At 38.9% G+C, this 23,519-nt stretch overlaps 1 protein-coding gene across 1 annotated transcript in view; it reads left to right on the forward strand.

The window, feature by feature from the left end:
* Nptn (neuroplastin) overlaps positions 1–23,519 on the forward strand; it is a 76,919-nt gene that overhangs the window by 29,307 nt on the left and 24,093 nt on the right. The window contains exons 2-4 of the mRNA XM_029481160.2: positions 12,991–13,338; positions 17,987–18,155; positions 21,547–21,641. Of these exons, the coding sequence (XP_029337020.1) occupies positions 12,991–13,338; positions 17,987–18,155; positions 21,547–21,641 (612 nt within the window). The remainder of the gene's footprint in view (positions 1–12,990; positions 13,339–17,986; positions 18,156–21,546; positions 21,642–23,519) is intronic.

The following is a 23,519-nucleotide window of genomic DNA, read 5'->3' on the forward strand; positions in this document are numbered from 1 at the left end:
ATGTGTTCCTTCTACTCTGAGTTTTTTCAGGACTCATTTTTTCCTTCCAAGACAGGGTCTTACTGTGTAGTTCTGGCTGTCTTGGAACTCATTATGTAGACCAGACTGGCCTCAAATTCACAGAGATCTGCCTCCTTAGTGCAGGGATTAAAGGAGTGTGCCACCATACCTATCCTTTTCAGGGCTTTCAACAGGATGGAATACTAGTTTTTGTCAAGTTTCTTTTCCCTGAATCTATCAAGATGCTGTATCTCAGATTTTAAGTTTATGGTTACTATGTACAGTACTTGCGAAATAGTTCAGTACGCAAACTGGATTGAAGATATAATTCCAGTTTATAGATTAATAAATTGAAAAGACAAACCAGGGACGGGTAGCATTTGTTCATAATCCTAGCACTGGGGAGCCTGAAGGAGGAAGATTCCAGGCCAGTGTTGCTACAAAAGTTTGAGGACCATCTGAGGTGCCTAGACCCTCTATCAAAACCAAATGGAAAAGCAAAAATACATAGCAAAAGTCATGGCTTTGGAGTGTAGTTTGGTTTTTGTTACTTTTGGCCTCGGAACATACTTTTGCCTGCTGAAAGAATGGTTTTAAAAATAACTGTTTGACTCTTTCTCCTACTTTCCTTCTGTCTGGACAGCTTGGGCATGTAGCAGTTTCAGAGTATCTTAAACAGTAGTTGTCAAAGTATAGTCCCTGGATCAGATAGGTATCCTAGCTTCAGAATCTGGACACACTCTCAACAGTCTGTTTTAGTAACCTCTCCAAATGATTTTGATACATGAAAATGTTCAAGAATCACTGTGTTAAAGTTTTATCATCTTAGGAACATTTTACCTTTGATAAATAATAACAAAATTTCTGCTTTGGAAGTAATCCAGTAGCTGGAAAGATAACTAATATCAGTAAAATCCTGGAATGTGAATAAATTTCCAACTGTGCATTGGAGTTGACTGGTGAATTTAAAACAAAACAACAACAACAACAACAAAAAAAAAACCCAGCAAGCATGTTGGAGGTGGAGCATGCCTTTAACCTTAGCAATCCAGAGACAGAAGCAGGAGGATCTCTACAAAATCAAGTTCCAGGACAGCTAGGGATTTACGTAGAGAAACCCTGTCTCAAAAAACAAAACAAAACAAAAAACCAAACAGACAAAACCCCCAGAAAACAAAACCCTCAACAAACAAAAACAATAATAACAAAAACCACAGAGAATAGCATTTGCTACCCCTTTAAACTAAAATCTTTTCTAGACTATATTTAGATAATCAGCTTGAACAACTTGTCTTATGTTCATAGGATATTTCATGATGGAAGAATGAGATGAATTGTGGTGTTGGTTGGGTTTTTGTTTTATTTCTGAGTTCTGTAACTCCAGCTGGCCTCATAGTAGTGATCCTATCTCAGTCATCAGAATTCTTTAATATTTAATCCTATTGTAAGTAGTTGTCAGAGACAATGAGCTTGTTATCAGAAGCTACACTGTAGACAGTTATGCTTCACAGAAAAAGTAGTGGAAATTAGCTTTTGTTTTTAGTTACTCATAGTTTCTGAAAATGGTTTATTTAACTAGTAAAAATTATGTGGTGATATTTGTTAAAGTATGATAGAGAAGATTTGTTCAGACAGGAAGTATAGGGACCACACTTCAATGGCACTTTAAACAAAGGGTTATGTTCCACATTGGATACAACACAGACAAGTGAGTAAATTCCCACTTTAAAATTAAGCTAAGGTGAAGGATATGGGTCGGTGAAGGATTCTGATCAAACCAACCTAACAGAATATCTTTTCCTTTCCTTTCCTTTTCTTTTTTTTCTTTTCTTTTTTTGAGATAGGGCTTTACTATGTAGCTCTGGCTGTCCTGGAACTAGCTCTATAGACCCGGAACTCGAAGAGATCTGCCTACTTCTACCTCCCAGGGCAGGGCTGGGGTTAAAGGCATGCCACCCTGCCCAACTTCTAACAGAATTCTCATGGAAGAAAGACCAGAGTGATCAGACCTTACTTGAGGCCTGGTAGAGAATGCCTGATTATACAGAGAGTTGATAGCTATTGAAGATAGATGAATTTTTTTGTTAAACTGACTTAGCAGAATTCTTTGCTAAAAGTGAATCGTACAAGGACATACATAGATGATTCTAGAACAATCAGAAGCATGAATTAATTTTAGCCAAGCAAAAAATTGTCAAATTGGTATATTATTCAACCTTTAGAGCATATCATTTATATTTTGCTTGCAATATTTTGCTTGGCCAGCTAAAGTACATTTCTAAAATGCTTATCTACAATTTTTTTCTGACTTTTAAAAATTAGTTCTGTTCTCAAAAGAGTGCCATTTTGGTTCATAGCTATATTGGTGGTCTTTTGGGATTAAAAAAAAATCCTATAAGCATTTACATAACTATGTGAAGATTTACTTTTTGAGCCAAAACATTCTTGGCTTACAAACAGATCACAAAAAGAGCTCTGCTGGGCCCAAGTGTACCAGCAGGCTGACTTATTATTTGTGGAATTAAAAAGTGAATCAGTTTTCTGCCAGGTGCACCACACCTATAATCCTACCATTTAGCAGTCTGAGAGAGTAGGATGGTGAGGTCCCTGCCAGCCTAGACTACGGAACACAAAATTAAACCTCCCTAGAAAGTGGGTTGTTTAAAGTTTCCAAGGAAAACTAGCTTGACAACTGCTTGTGGCTGCTGCCTTTTCCTACCTGGGCACATTTCTAGTTTTAAAAGGCCAAGATCAAAGTCAAATAGGACTTGATTTATATTTGGTCTCCCTTTGTTCTGATTTTCTTTGCTCTCTGGGTTAAAGAAGAAGTGTTTCTTAGTTTTAGGGTTTATATTTAGTCATGAAACTGTTTACTGGAAGACTGTAAAAGCCTAGACTCACTGTCTTTGCTGTTTTTGATAACTTATTAAGGAGAGCGTTCAGTCTCTTAGAGCCTACATCAAGGCTGTTGGATATTGAGGTAGCCCTTGGAACTGTAGTTGTAACAAAAATGTAAGAACTCATTTCGGGCTTCAGATTCTTTTCTTTCTTATTAAAGTCTTCCAGTTCAGCTAGGTGTAAAGCATGACTTTAATCCCTGTACTTGGGAGGCAGGGCATGTGGATTTCTGTGAACTCAAGGCCAGCCTGGTCTATACCTGGTCTATATAATGAGTTCCAGTATAGCCAGAGTTACATAGAGGCTCTGTTTCAGGAAATAAACCCCCCCAAACAAAAAATGAAACCAAAGCTAATTCTGTCTATTCTTTAGATTTGCTGTCAGGTTCTCTCTCTCTCTCTCATATATATATATATATAATTATATATATATAATTTTAAAGATTTATTTATTTATTATATGTAAGTACACTGTAGCTGTCTTCAGACACTCCAGAAGAGGGCGTCAGATCTTGTTACAGATGGTTGTGAGCCACCATGTGGTTGCTGGGATTTGAACTCCGGACCTTTGGAAGAGCAGTTGGGTGCTCTTACCCACTGAGCCATCTCACCAGCCCAGGTTCTATATTTTAAGACATTTTATTTTGTGTATATTAGTGTTTTTGCTGATGGTAGTCTGTGTATCACATATGTGCCTAGTGTCCATGGAGATCAAAAGAAGGCATTGGACTCCTTTGAACTGGAGTTATAGATGATTGTAAGTATCCATATGAGAAAATTAAAACCTAGTCATTTGGAAGATCAGTCAGCACTCTTTTTTTTTTTTTTTTTGGTTTTTCCAGACAGGGTTTCTCTGTGTAGCCCTGGCTGGCCTGGAACTCAGTAGACCAGGCTGGCCTCGAACTAAGAAATTCGCAGCCTCTGCCTCCCAAGTGCTGGGATTAAAGGCGTGCTACCATGCTCAGCTCAGTCAGCACTCTTAGGCAGTGAGCTATCTCTCTAGCCCCTCAAGAACATTTAAAAAAAAAAAAAAAAAAAAAAAGCCAGATTTGGGGAGAGATGGCTCAGCAGTCACTGACTGCTCTTCCAAAGGTCCTGAGTACAGTTCTCAGTAGCCACATGGTATCTCACAGCCATCTGTAATGAGATATCTGGTGCCCTTTTTTGGTGTGTCTGAAGACAGCTACAGTGTACTCATAAATAAAATAAATCTTAAAAAAAAAGCAGAAATTGATTATAAGTTGCTTTTATTTTTACTTATAATCTTACTTTAAAGTTGGTCTGTTTCTTTTTGAAACATGTTGAAATTCTTGGGCTGGTGGCTTTCAATGTTCTTATGGAAAATGGAAAGATGAAAATTCAAATAAGCCACTGGGATGGTCCAGCAGTTGTTACACAAGCCTAACAAACTAATTTAGATCCCCTGTACCTCATCACTGAAGGAGAAAACTTGACTACTGAAAGTTGGTCTCTGACTTCCACACTTCATGATGTTCACACTCTCAAACATGAATTAAGGTTAAAAATATTCAGAGCTGGACATGTTGGTACATGCCTTTATCCCAGAACTCAGCAGGTGAATCTCTTAAATGAGTTTGAGTCCAGCCTGGTAGATATAGCAAGCTCCAGGCCAGCCAGGGATACATTAGTGAGGATCCTTCACATGACACAATCAGAGAGATAGTCTAAATAAATTCCCCCTACCCTGCAACAAGTGAGTCTCTTGAGTCAATAATCTGCATTCTTTTCTTTTTCTTTTTCTTTTTCTTTTTCCTTTTCTTTTTCTTTTTCTTTTTCTTTTTCTTTTTCTTTTTCTTTTTCTTTTTCTTTTTCTTTTTCTTTTTTTTTTTTCTCTTGAGACAGGGTTTCTCTGTGTAGCCCTGACTGTCCTGGAACTCAGGCTGTAGACCAGGCTGGCCTCGAACTCAGAGATCCGCCTGCCTCTGCCTTTCAAGTGCTGGGATTAAAGGCGTGCGCCACCAGCTTCTTTTAAAGTTATCTCCATAGAACACACCTAGGGCTGGTTTGGCCTACAAGTTATAAAGTAGAGTTCTTGTATAATATGCATTTTATAATAATGTATTTGTAGCTTCACAGGTTACAGGTATTTTATATACATGGTTCATATGAACTTCACATTACCATCATGGTTAAGGTAGGAATTATTGTTTCCATTTTTCAGATGGGAAATTTGTGATTTAAGAAATGGAAGACTCCCATAGAGAGACTCTTAGGTATCTATTTATCTAACAGTATAGTAGCACAGTATAGACTCAGGGTGCCAAGCTTTGGATCTGCAGCACTAGAGAAAGTTGGTACTTGTATTTTTCTGGGATGAGAGAATCCTGTGGCCTTTTAGTCATATTTAAGCCAGTGACTTTTTTTTTTTAAAGATTTATTTATTATATGTAAGTACACTGTAGCTGTCTTCAGACACTCCAGAAGAGGGCGCCAGATCTCGTTATGGAGGGTTGTGAGCCACCATGTGGTTTCTGGGATTTGAACTTTGGACCTTCGGAAGAGCAGTCGGGTGCTCTTACCCACTGAGCCATCTCACCAGCCCCGCCTTTTTTTTTTTTTTTTTTTTTTTTTTGCACCAAGGGTCTTACCTTGTATCCTGGTTGGTCTGGAACTCATTATGTAGACTAGGCGGGCCTCAGAGTTACAGATCTGCTTGTCTTTGTCTTCTCAGTGTTGGATAAAAGTCCTGCACCAGGCCAGGTTGGTTAACCTTAAACCCATACAGTTATGAGATTATGCTTGCCTTGTCAATGGGAATTGACAGCAAAACTGAAATCAGAATGCTTGTTGAAGATTTTTCTCTAGTACTTTTTTTTTTTTTTTGGTCTTTCCAGGAGTTATTTAACATGTGGATTGTCCTTTACAGTTTTATAGAACTGTTCCACACATGTTAAATGATCTTCATAGCATCATTCCTATTTGAAGAAACTGTTGTTAACTGCAGAGAATTTAAGTTGTGGAGATACTGACTCAAAGTCTCACACTATTTTCAGGCTGAAGTTAATTGATTTGATTTGGTCTGAATAAAAATCCTACAACTCTAATTTTATCTCAAGTTTTTGTGAATTTACAGTTTAGCCTAACCAATATCCAGTGTTTTCCTGTATCACTATTGTTAAGCCAACTAGTAATTAATAGGCTTTGTTCTGAGTTGGCAAGATGGTTCCACCTCAGTAAGTACAGGCACTTGCTTCCAGGTCTGATGCCTGAGTTTGATCTCTGTGACCTACATCATAGGAGGATAGAACTGACTAATGTAACTTGGCCTCTGACCTTGGGACATGGCATCCAGCACATATGCAGAAGTGTGCACACATGCATGCACACACACATACTGAGGTGGATGGATGGGTGAGGAAAGAGAGGGCGGCTGTTTTCTTTCTTTGTAAGAAGAATACTGCATTTTTTGTATATTGTTTTTATTTTTCTGTGTTTTGAGGCAGGGTTTTTATTTGTAGTCTGGGCTGGTCTAGAATGTTTTACTATCTCTATTATTGGACTTCCTCCATTGTTCATAATCTCTCTTAGTTCAGTGGTTTACAGTTTTTAGTAACTGCCAATTATTTGTGTCAACATATGTGAATCTGTTGTTGCCACACATTACCACAATGGTCCTTGTTTTATTAGAAAAGTTACAGTTGATTTTTTTTTTTGGTTATTTTTTTAAACATGAAATCTAAGTTAAATTTATTTTGTGTGTGAAGTTCTGATTCCCAGGCTGTTGTAAAGCAATACCAAAGGTTGCTATATGTGTCTGTTTAATATTTATTTCTTTGGAGAAATACAATAATAGGATAACAGGTAACATTATTGAGTGCCATGTGCTGTTTTAAGCTGTGTTGTTTTATGTAATCCTCACAATAACCCTCTAAGGAAATTGCTATTATTAGCTCCTTTTTATAGATTAAGCAGATGAAGCTCAGAGAGGTTAGGCACTTCACTAAGGTCATACAGTTAGTAACAGAACCTCATGTGATCCCAGGCAATTGAATTTTATTCATTAAATTTAATCACTAAACTATGCAGACTTTTTTTCTTTCTTTTTTACTTTTTGGCATCAAGTAGATTTCTCTATTTTTCTGAAGCAGAAAAGCTAGTTAATTTAGGCTAACAAATCCTATTGCTATTTTGGATGGTATAATTTCAGACCAAGGGTGGAATTTGGTTTATAATGATCTTAATATTCACTCTTTTGACATGTTTGTTTTATTGAAAGGATCAGTCTTGACTTTGGAAAATGCTTTGTAATGGCTGCCATCTCTGCCTCGTGCTAGTGATCAGGATAATCCAGTAGTTGAGCACCAGCATTCCCCCACGCCCTCTGCATCTTCTGTCGCAGAGAATGAGGTTACCCTATTTCTACTCCTATCACCATATCTTTAAGCCTGCCTTACTCTTGGTTGGTATACATGGAATGACTGACTGCCTATGGACTTTTGATTAGTTTGCTGTTAAGTGATAGTGATACGTGGTCTGCTTAATTAACAGAAGATGTGTAGGCTCAAGTCTGACATTTTCCAGCAGTTCTACACAGATTTAAAATACTCTTTCCCTGTAACCACCTTGAGCAATAGGTCTTGTGCTCAGTCTTATTTTCAAAGTAGTTGATTTGAATTTGTGGACATGTATGAGAGAAAGAGAACAGACATTTTCTTACATCTTTGCTATTATCTCTTTATTTTGAGATATGAAGGAGAGAACTGCATGAGCCACCCATAGAAATCAGTTGTAGAGTGGCTTGAAGGGAACAGCTTTCTTTTCCTTTCTCTTTTTTTAAAGGAAGTGGCAAGTGTAGGTGAGATTTGGAGGTTTGACCTTGGCAGTAGTCAGCTGAGGGACAGAAGTTAATGTTACCTATAGTGTGGTTCCCTTGAAGGCAAGAGAGAGTTTGTTGGTAAATTTTTTTTCCTTAGGACATATGTGGAGATAGTTTACAACTTGCTCTGTGTTCCCTTTCTCTTTGCACTGTTTTCATATCTACACATCCAGTTTCTCTTTCCAGAGAGCTCCTCCTCTTCCCTGCTGCTAGCCCCAGCTGTCATCTTTGCTTCCCATCCTCCAACCTCAGCTATGCAATTTTTCATTACACTTTTCTGGGGTTTGATGCTTCTATTTTCACCCCCTTCAACATCAGCTTATATTCCCTACCTCCCTAAAAGTCCTGTATCATTGTGCTATCAAATAAGTGCTTCTGGTGGCTCCCTAACTTCAGGCAGTTGTGTACTTCCATGTTGAGGGCACAGTTTGTTTGAAAGCCCTTGGTGATGAAAGGCAGGACAGTGAGTCAGGTTCTGAGCTGCTTCTGAAAGCTGGTTCTTCTGAATTGGAGCTAATTTTGGATAGATAATGAGGCCAGATGATTGCTAATAACCTTCCTTGCTAATTGTGATTTATTTTGCAGTGCTGTATAGAGAAGTTCTTTCCCAGCTTGGAGGGGAAATAGATCTATTTGCATGCTCTTTTTTTTTTTTTTTTTTTTGAGTGTTGAGCTATCAAGGAATCTCATAGTTTCTGTAGAGACAGTACAGTTTATGAGAAAGAGCCCCCAAATAAGAATTAAAGACACCTTAGTCCCAGGAATACTCAGGCTTAGCCACTTAAGTCATTTTTTTTTTTAAAGATTTATTTATTTAATGTATGTGAATACACTGTTGCTCTCTAATGACACACCAGAAGAGGGCATTAGATCCCATTAGATGGTTGTGAGTCACCATGTGGTTGCTGGGAATTGAACTCAGGACCTCTGGAAGAGCAGTCAGTGCTCTTAACCGCTGAGCCATCTCTCCATCCCGTCTTAAGTTATCTTAGTTAAGTCATTCTAGTGGAGGATGCCTACCTAGTGTTTTGTGTTTAAGAATTACCAATTAATTTACTAAATTAAATGATAAGAGTATATCTTTTAATCCCAGCACTCGGGAGGCAGAGGCAGGCGGATTTCTGAGTTCGAGGCCAGCCTGGTCTACAAAGTGAGTGCCAGGACAGCCAGGGCTACACAGAGAAACCCTGTCTCGAAAAACCAAAAAAAAAAAAAAAAAAAAAAAAAAAGTATATCTTTTATTTTTAAGTGACTGCTCATTTCTTTTACTTTTGTAGCCTTGAAAGACACATTGATTGCAGTTGTGGACAGAGTTAAGAGACTATACTTTGGCTTTGGGTATTTTTTGGTTTTAGGCTAGACTTTCATGATGATGGGCAAAATATCCTTCCATGACTTTCCAGTCATGGGTTTCAAAAGCAGAAAGGGCAAGCACTCAGCACTTAGCTACATCCCTAGTTTGCAGCACTTAATATTTTTTGGACTACAGGGTTTATAACACTACCTTTCTAATAAAGCAGTATTGGTAATAATGTATATAAAGTGCCTGCAATAGTTAACTCGTACTTAGAAAATGTCGACTTAGAGAAAAGAGGAGTTCAAGAGCCTCCTTTCCTAACTTAGGAGCCATTGAAAGTTAATGGATACTGGAAGAGAGAGAACTCCTTTGTTTGTTTGTTTTAAGGATGTGGCTCCTAGTTAGCTGGACCACATTCCAGTGGATGACCCCACATCCATAGGAAGCTCAAAGTGGCCTCAGTGTGTTATTAAAAAAGAGGTAGGGCTGGGTTTCAGAGATTTAGGAGATATAGTGAGAAGTGGGTAAATGTGATTAAAATGCATTATATGAAATTTTCAAAGAATTAATAAAATACTAAAGAAAATACTGCCTAAAGTCTTGTTATCCCTTGTCTGTTTTAAGATAGTGGTGGCGCACGCCTTTAATCCCAGCACTCAGGAGGCAGAGGCAGGCGGATTTCTGAGTTCGAGGCCAGCCTGGTCTACAGAGTGAGTTCTAGGACAGCCAGGACTACACAGAGAAACCCTGTCTCAAAAAAACAAAAAAACCAACCAAACAAACAAAAGATAGTTTTACTGGGCTAGAGAGATGACTCAGTAGTTTAGAGCACTGAATCATAAAAAGTATATCTTTAATTTACTTTTAAATGACTATGGTAACTTTCTAGCCTTGTTACCATAGTCACATTAATTGCACTTGTGGATAGTGTTAAGAGATCATACAAGCTGTTAAGAGCCACTGGCTGTTCTTCCAGAGGTCCTGAGTTCAATTCCTTGTACCCATCTAGGGATCTGATGCTCTCTTCTGGCATGCAGGAGTACATAAAACACAAAATTTTTTAAAAAGATAGTTTCAGTCCTTTTTTAAAAGATTTATTTTATGTGTATAGATGGTTTTGTCTGCATGTTTGTACAATATGAATGTGCAGTTCTTAAAGAGGCCAGACTCTGGAGGAATCTGACTCTCTGGATTCTCTGGAACTAGACCCATTTGGTTCTGAGAACCAAACTTAGATGCTCTGCAAGAATGAGTGCTTAGAACCACTGAGCCATTTTTCCAGCCCCTTCATTTTTGTTTTTCATAAAGTTTAAATTTGGATATTATAATTTACCAATTCAAATAGTAATTTTGACTTGGTCTTAATTTTGTTTGTTTTGCTTTTGTTTCTGAGATAGGGTTTCTTTGTGTAGCCCTGGCTATCCCAGAACTAGCTTTGTGGACCCGGCTGGCCTCAAAACTCAGAGAGAATAACCACTTGCCTCTGCCTCTGAGCATTGAGATCAAAAGCTGTGTGCCACCACGCCTGACCTAATCCTGGCCTATTAGATTAACATATTTTTCCTCCAGGCTTAGTAATTTGTTTTGTTTTATGCAGTGGGAATAATGTTTAGCTCCTTTTCTCTATTCCTTTGAGTTGTGTAATACTGGGATTTGGGGTTGCACTGGAATTTCATGGGTTCTGTTGGTTTGGAACATCCTTTTTATATTGGCATAGTCAGATTGCTAAGCAAGCTTTAGTCTAATAACTGCTATTCAGAAGAAAGTAGAACATAATACAAGTCTACTAATAGGTTTCTAGGACATTGCCAAGTACATAAATACAGCATCTGAGGGATGTAAGAGCCCCCACCTTCATGGACAGTGTCAGAGTGAAATGTAGTTTCTGTTAACTGATCAGGAATATGATTAAAATAATCTTCACAGTGATTTCAAGAATTTACTAATAACTAGTTTCCCTGGCAATTCGATTGATGGTTAAAACCAGCTTCCTTACCCTCTCCTATTCGTAGGCATTAACTTTCTGGCAGTTGGTATCAGTTTATGAGCATAGCTGAGACACAGCCCTTTAAATCAGCATTTTACCTAGCAGCAAGCTCAGTTCTATACAGTACATTGGGAGCTCTTTTCTGTATTTATTAAATAACTTCTGTGTCTGAGATTGACATTTGTTTGGCTGGTTGGACTTGTATTAGTTTCTTACAAGGTCCTAGATCTTGTAAGAAAGATCTTATACAAGGTCCTATAGGTCAAAGGGGAAGTTTCAAATAACATATTCAAAACACAACATTTAGTCTAAGCCTGTTGATTACTGTATGTCTGTATTATTCACTCTGAAAGGTAGTTGAAAGGCCAGTATGAATTTAGAAGGCTTGACCTGTACTTGAATATGATAGTCAGTACCTACTTAGTATTCTCAGATTCACAGAGTGGGATTCATCTGCAAAGGCAGATACTGCTTTGGTTATAAACAGGAACATTTCTACTTAGCAACCCCCATTTTCAGTTAGCTAATTACATCCTTGGCTTCTAGATGATAGAAAAACTTGGATCTTGTTCGCCTGTTCTCTGGAGTGTTCTTAAATCTAATATTGGCAGATTCTGACCTGGTAATCTGTTCACTGTAGGTGAACATACTTAGCTCATAAGCCAAGCCACTCAGAGTGCCTCCTATAAATTCTTGCCTTATACTTTAGGGCATTCCCTAATGGTAGAAATTCAGGTGTGTGTGTGGGGGGGGGGGGGTGGGAGGACCTTGGGACTAAATGAATGGATACTTGCTCTGTGGTATCTTTACCACTGTATGATTTACTCCAGCTTTTAAAATAGCCCAGACGATGATAGTGATTTTTTTTTTTAAATTAAAAAAAAAAACCCTCTTTCTGCTATTACTAACCTAATTTGTCTTATAGAAAGCAAGTTATGGGCAGGTAGTAGAAGTTGGCATCAGCTTTAGTTCTGAGCAGTGCCTAAAATGCAAGTTGAGACATAACCTTCACCCCGTAGATTAGTTAAATCATCAGTATACATTTCTCATCCTCTTTGAATTGACTGCTAGTAGCCAGACAATTACCCTTTGTAGGAAGAGCCTGTCAGGAGCCATAATTATTTCAAAGACTGGCTTTTCAGGAGGTTTTACTAGTAGAATTTATACTCATGAAGAGCATTGTCACTGGCATTGATTGGGTTGCTGTTAGTGTTGGTTCAGCTCCTGGGCTGAGCACAATAGTTCTCACTTTGGTGTGAAGTACAGACTGCCTTTTTTCTGTTCCTGAGGATCTGTATTCAGAGAGATGCATAGACAGCTGGGCTGTTTGTTTGCTACGGGCCCAGGAAAGATGAGGAGATGGAGAAGTCTAAACTAAGGATAGTATCCTACATGTGAGAATTTTGTTGCCCTTCAGCTGAAATTTGGATTCTGAATGATAAGAGAAGGTACTAGATCAGTTAATGTACTTCTTGTTGAGGTTTAGGAAAGATACTGCATCTCTAATGAAATGTTTACCCGTTCAAAAGAGATCGATCCTAACGGCATAAAAACCCATTACCACTTCCTGTTATCTTCCATCATTTGCCTGAGTTTGGAAAGGTAATGGTTTTGTGCTCTATGGAAGGATGTTCTTCCCAAGACCTAAGGCTTTCTCATTCCTACCAGCTGGGCCCATTGCTAAAATGCTTTCCAGTGGGCTTGCTTCTGCCTGGCCAGCACCTGGGCTGCCCCAGCTTGTAATTGGCCTGCCTTTGCTTCATAAGCTTCCCAGGGTGGTTCTTCTTCTAAAAGCTTGTATGAATTGCTATTACTGTCTCTTTATAGTTTAAAAATGAATCCTTTTTTGTTCTCTGCAACTCATTTGCTTTTTTCTTTTCTTTTCTTTCCTTTAAATTATTAACACCTGTTGATTCTTTTTTTTTTTTTTCTGATTGGCCTGTCACTGCATTCCTGCTCCCCCTCCCTCTAGCTGGGTTTGTCAAGTCGCCCATGTCAGAAACTAAGCTCACGGGGGACGCCTTTGAGCTGTACTGTGACGTGGTCGGGAGTCCCACGCCAGAGATCCAGTGGTGGTACGCAGAAGTCAACCGGGCAGAGTCTTTCAGACAGCTGTGGGACGGTGCTCGGAAGCGCCGTGTCACCGTAAACACCGCCTACGGGTCAAACGGCGTGAGTGTGCTGAGAATAACCCGGCTCACCTTGGAGGACTCTGGGACTTACGAGTGCAGGGCCAGCAACGACCCCAAGAGGAATGACTTGAGGCAAAACCCTTCCATAACATGGATTCGAGCCCAGGCCACCATAAGCGTCCTTCAGAGTGAGTCCAGCACCCTACAGTAGTAGTACTGTAGTCTTTAGAGGTGGCCCAATGACCCTTCCCTTTTGCTTCCTTTCCCTCTATCCTAATATGATCGCTTACCCACCCCTTGTCTTTGTTTTTTCAAATCCACGACCCTTTTGGTTGTAGTGTATGAAAACATTTGTTGCTACTTTTTTGTTTTGTTTTGTTTTGTTTTTGCTGTCCTTTCTATTTCCCTTATCTCCCAACCCTTCTCTGTGTCTTTCTCCTCAGGAACAAAGAATTTGAGGAAATCCATGACTGTCCAAAGTCAGCTTCGTTGGGAAGAGGTGGGGAGGGAGAACTGGGGAAACAAAAATTTTAAAAGCACAAATGCCAGGCAGTGGAATGAGAGTAGTGTTAATTGTATCCCCCCCCCCCTTTAATTTTGTAGTAGGTTTCCTGCTATCCTTTTGCTGAGTGCTTCTCTGGTGCCTTTCTATTTTTGTTTTTCTCCCCACTCTAACTACTTTTTATTTCCTCCGTTCATCTGTTGGAAGCTCGCTCTGAATAGCTAGCTGCCTTTACCTCTATGGTTTTAAGTTTGTGTCTGCCCAGCCTTTTCCCTCGCTATGACTTGGTGTCATCCTGTTCTGTTGATAGGAATGTTGCCATGGTGCAGTGTGGTAGTATGTGTTTTGTTGGGTGGCATGTAAGCTTGGACATTTCCATAGCTCCAGCTCCTTTTCTTTTCTAAGGCAGTGGCATGTGCTTCTCTGACAGCAGCCCTCCAATGCAACAGCACAGTTCTTACTGGGCCTATTTTCTTAAAAGCAGCCACCTGAGAGTCTGTCCCTTAGTCTTGCTATCAGGAGCTAGGTGCTCCGAAGCTGAAAATTATATGGTTTTAAAAACTTATCATGCTGTCTTGAAAGTTAGAATTGTATCTGGTTTCTATCCACAGACAGCTTGACTTTGATGTTTTCACAAAATTCCTTATCCTGGTGGATGATAAACACAAAAATAGTTTGGAAATCATTCACACTGTCTGTTTCTTTGTCTTTTTTTTTTTTTTAAAAGTAAGTTAAATCTCAATCCAAGTCCTCTTGAGTCCTGTGTCTGTTGTTAGGTTTGGGTGGCCAGTTCTCTTTCTGAAACCTGCATGTAGGAAACAGAAGCACAACACAAAAATCCGTGCTTTCACCAGGAAGGGTTCTAGTTCTGCATTTGACTTGGTTATAACTCAGGGGCATTCTCAATTTAATGGAGGGACCTCTGATACTGTTGCATGATTTTGAGTGGTTCAGTGAGAGACCTGACAGATTTAGAGAGAATAAAGTTTAAGTAGTAAAATAAACTATTTTTGTGAGCAATTTGGTGATAGCACAGTAATACGAGAGGGACCTTGAGTCTATATACTTGGAAAACTGAATGTATTATACTTGAATGTATATATATGAAAAAAATCAAATTAGTATTTGTTTTGTATCTACTTGGAAAACTGGGGCTGTGAAAGGGAGACAGGAGAGGCTGTTGCAGTTGGTACTGCTGGATCAGAGAGCCTGCTTCTGTGAAGGAAAAGAAAACCTGTCTGTGAAAATGGGGAACATTAACCCAGCAATTTTTCTTTCTTTTAACAATTTTTTTTCTTTTAACAATTTTTTCCCCTTGCACGCCTCTTTCTCCTGCCCCCGTGCTCCTTTCCTTAAACAAAAAGCAGAATTATTCAAATGGCCACAAAGGTCATAGTTATAGACTGGGCATTAGGTAGTTTCACTTCTAAGAATCTTAACTTGTAGCTAAAAAGACTGTATGTGAGGAGTTTAAGAGTAGGGCTTTGGAGTTAAGAATGCATCAGTTCCCAAGAGCACTTAGTACTTCCCCAGTTTACTTAACTTAAGGGTATCTGCATGTACTTGAGTCATAGCCTGGCTAGTCAGTTTCTCCCTCGAGATCCATATCACTTGGTTAACACAAGTTAGCTGTAATGCCCTGAATTTAACTTTAATTGAATTGCTTTGTGATCTTAGGCTCCTTAGAAACATTGCCTCTAGAGGGAGGTTGAATTCTTCTAAGAATGACATACTAGTGCTTTCTCCAAAGCTCTTTGAGTAATGTTATCCAGAAGAGAAATGGGTCCAATTTTTAGGTTTGTTTTGCCAAAATATGTTCTTTATATAAACATGGTGGTTTGGGTATTGCTTCTAAATAGAAGTCAGTGACAAGTAAAAATTGAATTTCTAAATGTTCATCTCTCTTGGACTTTCACTGGGTAGCACTGGGCCACAGAAATAAATGTCTCACCTTCATCCTGGTGTAGAACACAAATGTAGTACTGTAGCCAGAGCTCAGCATAGTGCTAGCTTCACATATAGTAATGACAGAAATCAGGTTACCCTGCACTAGAGTCCTCCTATGGCACAGAATCAACTTGCTCCCAGCTGACTCTTTCCTGGATCCTTAACATTTAAGGGAAAAAGTACTTTCTTTTGCCTTCTAAGATTTCTTAGCAGAAAGTCTACCAGATTGCTCTCATCACCTTCTTAATCTCCCTGAGCTGCAATGATCATTTGCACCGTTACAGGTAAGAGTAGCATTTTCTTTGCTTCCTTGTATATAAACATCTGGAAACTCTTGGCCTCATTCTCAGAGTTCACCCTTTCTCAGTGCAATCTGAGAGGAAGAACCAGGAGATTCCCGAGTGGGATAGATATAAAATTGGACAATAAAAATTCAGTGAAAACCTGAAAGTGTGTTTGGGTTTAATGTTGCTTTTGATATATTTTTAATTTCTCTTCTGTGGAGTACTGGTTCTATCTTTTTCTCTTCTGTTTTTGCTTGGTTTTAATTTTTCTTGAAATTGTGATGCTTTCTGCTGATGGTGTATGTGCGCCTTCCATTGCAGGGTTTGCAGCTGTTCTGCTCGACTTCTTAAAGCCCAGGGATTTGGCTTCTTTCTGTCCAGTGTGTCTTGAAATCATGGGACACCAATGCGCTAACGTGTTTACATGCATCTGCTTTTGTCTTAGTGGCTGCTATGCCTCCATTATTTGTATATAGAGACCTTGTTTGGTGTTACTAAATAGGACCAGTACTGAATGGAAGATAACTATTGTCCTGTTGTCAAAATTGAAAATTAGTTAGAATCAGTTTGTTAATTGAGGGAATTTTAAGATTTGCTCTATCATAAGATAATAAAGACACTAACTTTATAAGCGGAAATGTTACATGGGTTAGAAAGTCATTAAGACATTACATTTTCCAAATACCTTGTGACTTCTCCATCCGTCCTCTTCCCTCCTCTGAACTATATAAAAAGAAGCCATTTCAGAAGAGGGAGACAGTTCTATCCTTAAGAGTTAGAACTATTCTTTATAAAATGATGAGGGAAGCTGCTGTGGAAATATATCTTAGAAGTAGCCAGATATAGGGAAGTGGGAAATCAGTCACGGGTGTCTGAGAAGGTGTTGGGGGAGGGAAAGAGGCACATACCTCTTAATGTGGTCGGGGAAAGGTGATTGGTTGAGACTTCACCTGAAAGACAACATTTGATCCAAAGTAGAAAAAACCTAAATCTGGGAAAGGATAAAACTCAAGCAACATAGTCCTGGTTATAATGTCGAAAAAGTTCTTTCAAGATAAGCCTACCAGAAAACATTCAATGTGATTAATAAATTTTCTGCTTAATGGATTCTATTTAACTAATTGTAGGTTATTTTTGTAGACAGATGTTATCTTAAGATATCCAAGCCTAGAATAGAACCACAAAGGCATGTCTTTACCTTGCATTAAGGTGAAGGTTTTGGGGGCTAGGAGGTATTGGGAATTGTGGGACAGAAATAGGAAACTTAGCTGTACTTTATAGGGCTATTTTTGTCACTGATAGTAATTTTGGCCTTGGACATGTCATTTTACTTTTCTAGCCCATAAAAGAGGAATAAACCTTGTAGTTCTAAGTTTCTAGGAGCCCATATACCAAGACATACTACACTCTAGTATAATTGTATTGTCTTGCAGTGCAATGTGTTTTAAAGTGCAATTCTAAAAAGGTTGTTATGGGAATAAATATGGGCTGGAGAAAAGAGTCAGTGGTTCTTTAAGAAGTTACACTCCTCAAAAATTTAAAGAATGCAAGAGACTTCCAATGGGAAGTTTACTTTTAAATCTAGCATCTTTTCTATGAAATGGCTGTGGTCAGTTTGCTATAGTTTAGCAGATTTCATTGTGGGAACAATCATATATGTATTATGTGTTGCTTTTCCAAGGTCCAGTGGCTCCGTAAGGAGTCTGTTACATTAATGACACACTGCCTTTGCATTCAGAACTGCAAGGCAGAGTTCCATTTTCTTATAGATGCTGAATTGGCTGGTGGTTCTTACTTCATAAAATTGTGATATTGAAAACTGTAAGTGGATTGTTGCCAGTGCAAGCACATGTAATACTCCCATTCTTTCACGTCTAGGCCAGCTGGTCTTCAGGCTGTTGTCTGCGCTAGTGGTCATTTGCTTATAATCATTGTTTTTCCTTTTTTTAACTTCCACCAAAGTGGTGAAGTGAAAGTCCCAATGTAGTCCTGTCTGCCTTCCCTCTTCTTCTAGTCTCCCCACCCTACCCCATTTAACTCTCAGGCCAGGGCTACAAACAGTGGAAAACTATGGCACTCTGTCATTATGTACTCTAATTACAGAACCAAGAATTGTCACCAGTGAAGAGGTCATTATTCGAGAAAGCCTCCTTCCTATCACCCTGCAGTGTAACCTCACTTCCAGCTCTCACACCCTTATGTACAGCTACTGGACAAGGAATGGGGTAGAACTCACTGCCACCCGTAAGAATGCCAGCAACATGGAGTACAGGTGAGAACTAACACTCTTGGCAACAAAGGAGAGAGTATGTTCATAATCCTTCATCATTAGCAATTCACATTTATATGATAAAATTATGAGTGAAAATGTTAATTAAAGGATACATTGTGGATCTAGTGAGATGGCTCGGCAGGTAAGGGTGCTTGCCACCAGGAATCCACATGGTGGAAGGGAAGAATCAACTGTGGCAGGTTGTCCTGCTTGCACACGTGGTGCATATACTAAATAAACGTTTTTGTTTTTGTTTTTTTTTTAAATAACAAAAGAGAGATACTGGGTGTGATGGTGTATATCTTTAATCCCAGCACTTGGGAGGCAGAGGCAGGGAGATCTCTGTAAGTTCTACATAATGAGTTCCAGTACAGCCAGAATCATGTAGAAGACGGTGTTTCAAAAAGCAAAAAACGAAAGAAGGGTGGGGTGGGTGGGAGACAGAGAGACAGACACATACACAGAGACACATTATGAATTATTTTGTTACAGTAACTTGAACTGGTTCCTATACTGGTTTCTATGCTTTTTCTAAAGGTCTTTTGTATCCTATCCTCATTAGAAATTTACATGTACATGTTGAAAAGATGAACTTGAGAATGTTTCTATTGAAAATTCAGTATGATCTCATTATTTCAGTGAACTGAACTCTCCCAAATTCTGTACTTTGATTTGAGATGCATTTGGCCCTCTCCTGGTGTGTGTGTGTGTGTGTGTGTGTGTGTGTGTGTGTGTGTGTGTGGTTGGAGGGGGATAGATAGAGATAGGGTCTCTTTATTTAGTTTGTAGTTCTGGTGTCTTTACATATAGGGTGGGTTCCAACTTACAAAGACCCTCCTGCTTCTGCCTCCTCAGTACTGGGATCAAAGACCTACACCACCACATTTGGCTTTGGCCCTCTCTTTGATAGTCTAGTCTGCTATATTTGAGGCAAAGCTAGGAATCTGTCAAAGCTTTCTCAATGATTCTAGTGGGCAGTCATTGTTGAGAGCCATAAATGGTTCTGAAACTGCTGTAATTAAAAAACTGAGAACAAGAAGGAGTTATTTGCTCATGGAATCAGTATTAGTTAATGGCCGAGTCACAGAATACAAGCCTTTTGACTTATTTCAGTAGCTTGAGAAGCAAATTGAAGTCAGCTTTGAAACTGGAACAAGGGATCTTTCCTATGGGTAGATGTCTTCTAAGACTAAAGTGACCATAATCTGATCAGAACCAGTCCATACAGTGGTCTTTAGTGATCTGGGGGTGAGGTTGGTAGCCTAGACATAGTCTCTGGGTAAAGGAGGATATTTGCTGGTCTGAGTTATTGGAACCCCAATGATATGGTGCCTTTCAGAGTATTGAAAACTTTTGGCAGCTCATCTTTTAGAAAAGTTTGCACAGTGATCTCAAAAAGGATCAGCTAATGCTGCTTGGCAGAATAATATAATATAAAGAAATTACACTGAAGGGAGACCAGGAAAGCCTTTGGACTTAGCAACAAAAACATTCTGCAGCATCATGAAGATTTTTGTGCCCCTTATTTAATTGATCTGCATGAGTTTGTAAGTTCTCATCCTTTATTTATTTATTTTTTTATTTTCCTGATCAGGAAATTAAAGCTCAGAAAGTAGTAGGTCTTGGCTGCCTTTAAGGTCAAATACTATAGTATATTTCAGCACCAGTGTTAGATTCCATAACTACTTTGAATTGTTTCTGTAATGCTTTCCTTCCCTTCTATACCTTACCATGAAGTGGTAACTTAATCTCTCTCTACTGTGGTTTCTTCTGATGCTAAATTGAGAAGATAGCCTCAGCAGTATTTTCATAGTTTGGAAAGTGGTAATGGGTTGGAGTTGTTGGGTGGTATTTATTTTTACTTCTGGTCTGTCCATTCATTTTACAGATTCTTAAAAAATGTATATGCATGCTTTCTTTTATTAATGCACAACAGAAGAGGGAATCAAGATTACATTACAAATGGTTGTGAGCCACCATGTGGTTGCTAGGAATTGAATTCAGGACCTCTGGAAAATCTCTCCAGCTCCCAATTTTTTAATTTTAAAAAATTTTATGTGTATTGGTATTTTACCTGTGTGAGGGTGTTGAATCCTTTGAAACTGGAGTTCAGATAATTGTGAGCTGCTGTGTGGGTGCTGGGAATTGAACCTAGGACCTCTGAAAGAGCTGTCAGTGCCATTGAACCAGATTCAGAAGCCTGTTCTGCCTACTCTGTAGGAAACATTTTCTGTTTGTTTCAATTTCCTTTCCAGTAATCAGTCCAAGGAAATGAATGATTTTGGAAAATTGTAAACACATAGGCATGTCCTCGAATTTGGGAGTCTCCGCCCCTAAGTATTTCTTATGGAACTTAGAGTCAGGCAAACCCTTAAGTGTACGGCTGTTGATCATTTCTTAAACTCTGAACTACTTAAGAACAGCTGATTTGTGTGTGTTTTCCTTTTGAGAGCATAGACTCAAGGTGGTAGGATATTTTGTCACGTTGAGAAGACAGCCTGACTGTTTCTTTTAGAATATTGTGAGGACATAGAAATGCTGAGCCAGTTCTTATCTGTGGTTTCTTACCTTGTGTTTCTTTTTTCTTTCTTTCTTTTTTTTATAATGGACAATATAATGGATTAATTCGTTGGGCCAGGAAGTGGTTAATATTAGGAGTTTTCATTAAACATTAGTTTCTGCAGTGGAGATGTTGATCTTTTAAATGATGTTCAGAAGAATATTTTGAAGCTATCTCTGTATTAATATTTATCCTCTAATCTGGGGCAGTTGATTTTTTTTCTTTCTGCAATTACCAATGCCTGTCTCTATGTCTGTCTGTCTGTCTGTCTGTGTGTCTGTCTCTCTGTGTGTGTCTGTGTGAGTGCAGGAGGAAGTGTATTGAGGCTGTGGGGGTTGTCATCAGCTGTGAGCCTCGAGAGGAACTAATATCCTGGCCACACATTCTTCTCACACTAATTTCTTTACTTGGTCTGGGTCCACACCCACTTGTTTGTTCTGACTCTGTTCATTCACTCACTCGTTTCCTTATTGCTTGACTATAGTATGTGTACCAGTTAAACAGTGCCTACTGCCATACAACATGGTCTGTTGTAGAGACAGACATCAGTCAATATGATAAATACATGGATAAAAATTCTGCAGTGTGAGAGTAATGGGGGAGGAGGAAATTTAGATGATGTGACATGTGAGCTCAGACATGACAAAAAGGCTTCAGTATGCTGTGTAATGGGAGGAACAGTATAGGAACGTTCTATGGAGATTTTGAGGTGGAAACAAGTTTGTCATATTGCAAGTACCTTGTAGAGCTAGAACGTGGTCCCTTCTTGTTGCCTGTTTGATTTGCCTTCTGTTGCCCAGTTAACTCATTTCTTTTCCCTTATCTCTGCAGGATCAATAAGCCAAGAGCTGAGGATTCAGGCGAATACCACTGTGTATATCATTTTGTCAGCGCTCCTAAAGCAAATGCCACCATTGAAGTGAAAGGTACAGCCCATCAAATACCAAAGGCTTCTTCTGAAATACTTCTTTACTCTGGATGTCTGTTTTTTAAAAATTCTTATTTCCATTTTGCGAAGCAATGTAATTTATAGCTAAAAAATGACAGGATTAGAAACCTAGGTGCCTAATTCTAAATACCAACTCCATTGTGTACTAACTGTATAACTTTTTAAGTTCCTGACTTCTATGCTTCCATTCCTTTATTTGTAAAATAAGGACATCAATATCACTTACTTGATACATCTGGTGGGAGCATTAATTATAGTACACTTACTGTATAAAATTATTGTTTGACGTGTCAAAATGTTTAAGTACTAGCATCTTATATGATCCAACATTGTATGTTCTTAAATCTTATAGGTATGACTATTTAGGTCTTTGTTGAGCCTGGCCACATTTGTGAAAGTACTTTGTGCAAGGTTAATATAAAGGTATTTGTTCTTAAGGAAATCTTGTGGGTGTGTGGCATCTTAAAGATGAGGCTATAGCAGAGAGTTTCACAGACAAATAGAACTATACAAATTGTAGCTACCTAATAACACTAATCTTAGTTTTCATGCGTGATTCACAAGAAGTGGAGACCCCCAAAAGTGAAACCATTGTGTCCTGTAATAAGTTTATGTTGGGGCTAAGCTAGAGCCCAGGTTTTGATTATCCAATATAGTACTTTGTCCATTGTTATGATGTCTAAGAGGATGTTTGAGGTACTGCTTAGGAAACCAGGTTTTTATTTATTTTTTTATTTTGTTGAGAAAGGACTATAGAAAGACAAACTTGTGCTAGGAGGACAGATTTGGGGGGAAAGAAAGGTCCAAGCAGTTACTTAGCTCTTCCTTAAAATATTTGGGAGATTAAAAATGCAGATTGAAGAGTTGGTCATATTTAGCATCCTCTGTGTATGAAGGGAAAGAACTGTTATGGTGATACAGTCCTGACTTATGAGGTAATAAAGGCATAAATTCTGAGTTGTGGAGTTCCAGTGTGTACCGCAGATCACAACAGGCCAGGACTTGTTGCTTAATTCCTTTCTGCTTTTGGAGAATGCCGAATTTGTTTAACGTGAGGATGAAAAGTGTTGAAAGACGTTTTTCTCTATGCCAGTAGTGGACCTTCCCAGCTGTAAGTAGTGAGCTGAGTTGTGTGAGGAGACTTGACTCCTTAGTTGAAGCCCTGTGTCATTCCTGCTGAGCTCTTGGTACAGTCCTAAGTAGTATGGGACAGGTTAAGTTTGTTTGTTTACTTATTTGGATAATTAAATAAAATTGCAGGTATTGAATAACTGACATCTTAATGGTTTTTGGCAATTGTGATTTATAAGCAGCACTTAAAGTGCAAAAAAAAAAAAGTTTTTTTTCCTTTCGTTTAGCTGGCTTAGATGTAGGGTTCAGGGCTGATGAGATGACTAAGTTGTAAAAAGTGCTTGCTGTGCAAAGCTGGTGACCTGTTTCAATCCCCAAAACCCAGATAAAGTTAGAAAGTGCACTAGCTCTGGTTATTCTCTGACCTCCACATGCTCACCATGCTCCCAGTAACAACTTATAGTAACTAAAGCTTTGTTTGTTGTTTTGTTGTTTAAAGAGGGTGGGATTCAACAGTCCCAGGGGTGGGTACACTTCATATTTCTGTGGCAGATGTGAAGCAGTAGTGAGGAGGGACAAAACATAGAGGGCTGCTGGCTTAGTGTTTTAAGACAGAAGTTACAATTTGTATATTTTGGGGAGTGGCTCAGTAAAGTAAGTGTTTGCTATTAAAGCATGAGGATCTGAGTGTGACTCCCCAGAACTCACATGAAAAGTGGGCACATTCCCCGAGCAGTTACAGCTCTACAGAGACAGACAGAGACAGAGGCAGGAGGATCCCTGG

The sequence above is a fragment of the Mus caroli genome, unplaced genomic scaffold (assembly GCF_978045245.1).
Source record: "Mus caroli unplaced genomic scaffold, Mus_caroli_1 scaffold_11, whole genome shotgun sequence".
Taxonomy (NCBI): domain Eukaryota; kingdom Metazoa; phylum Chordata; class Mammalia; order Rodentia; family Muridae; genus Mus; species Mus caroli.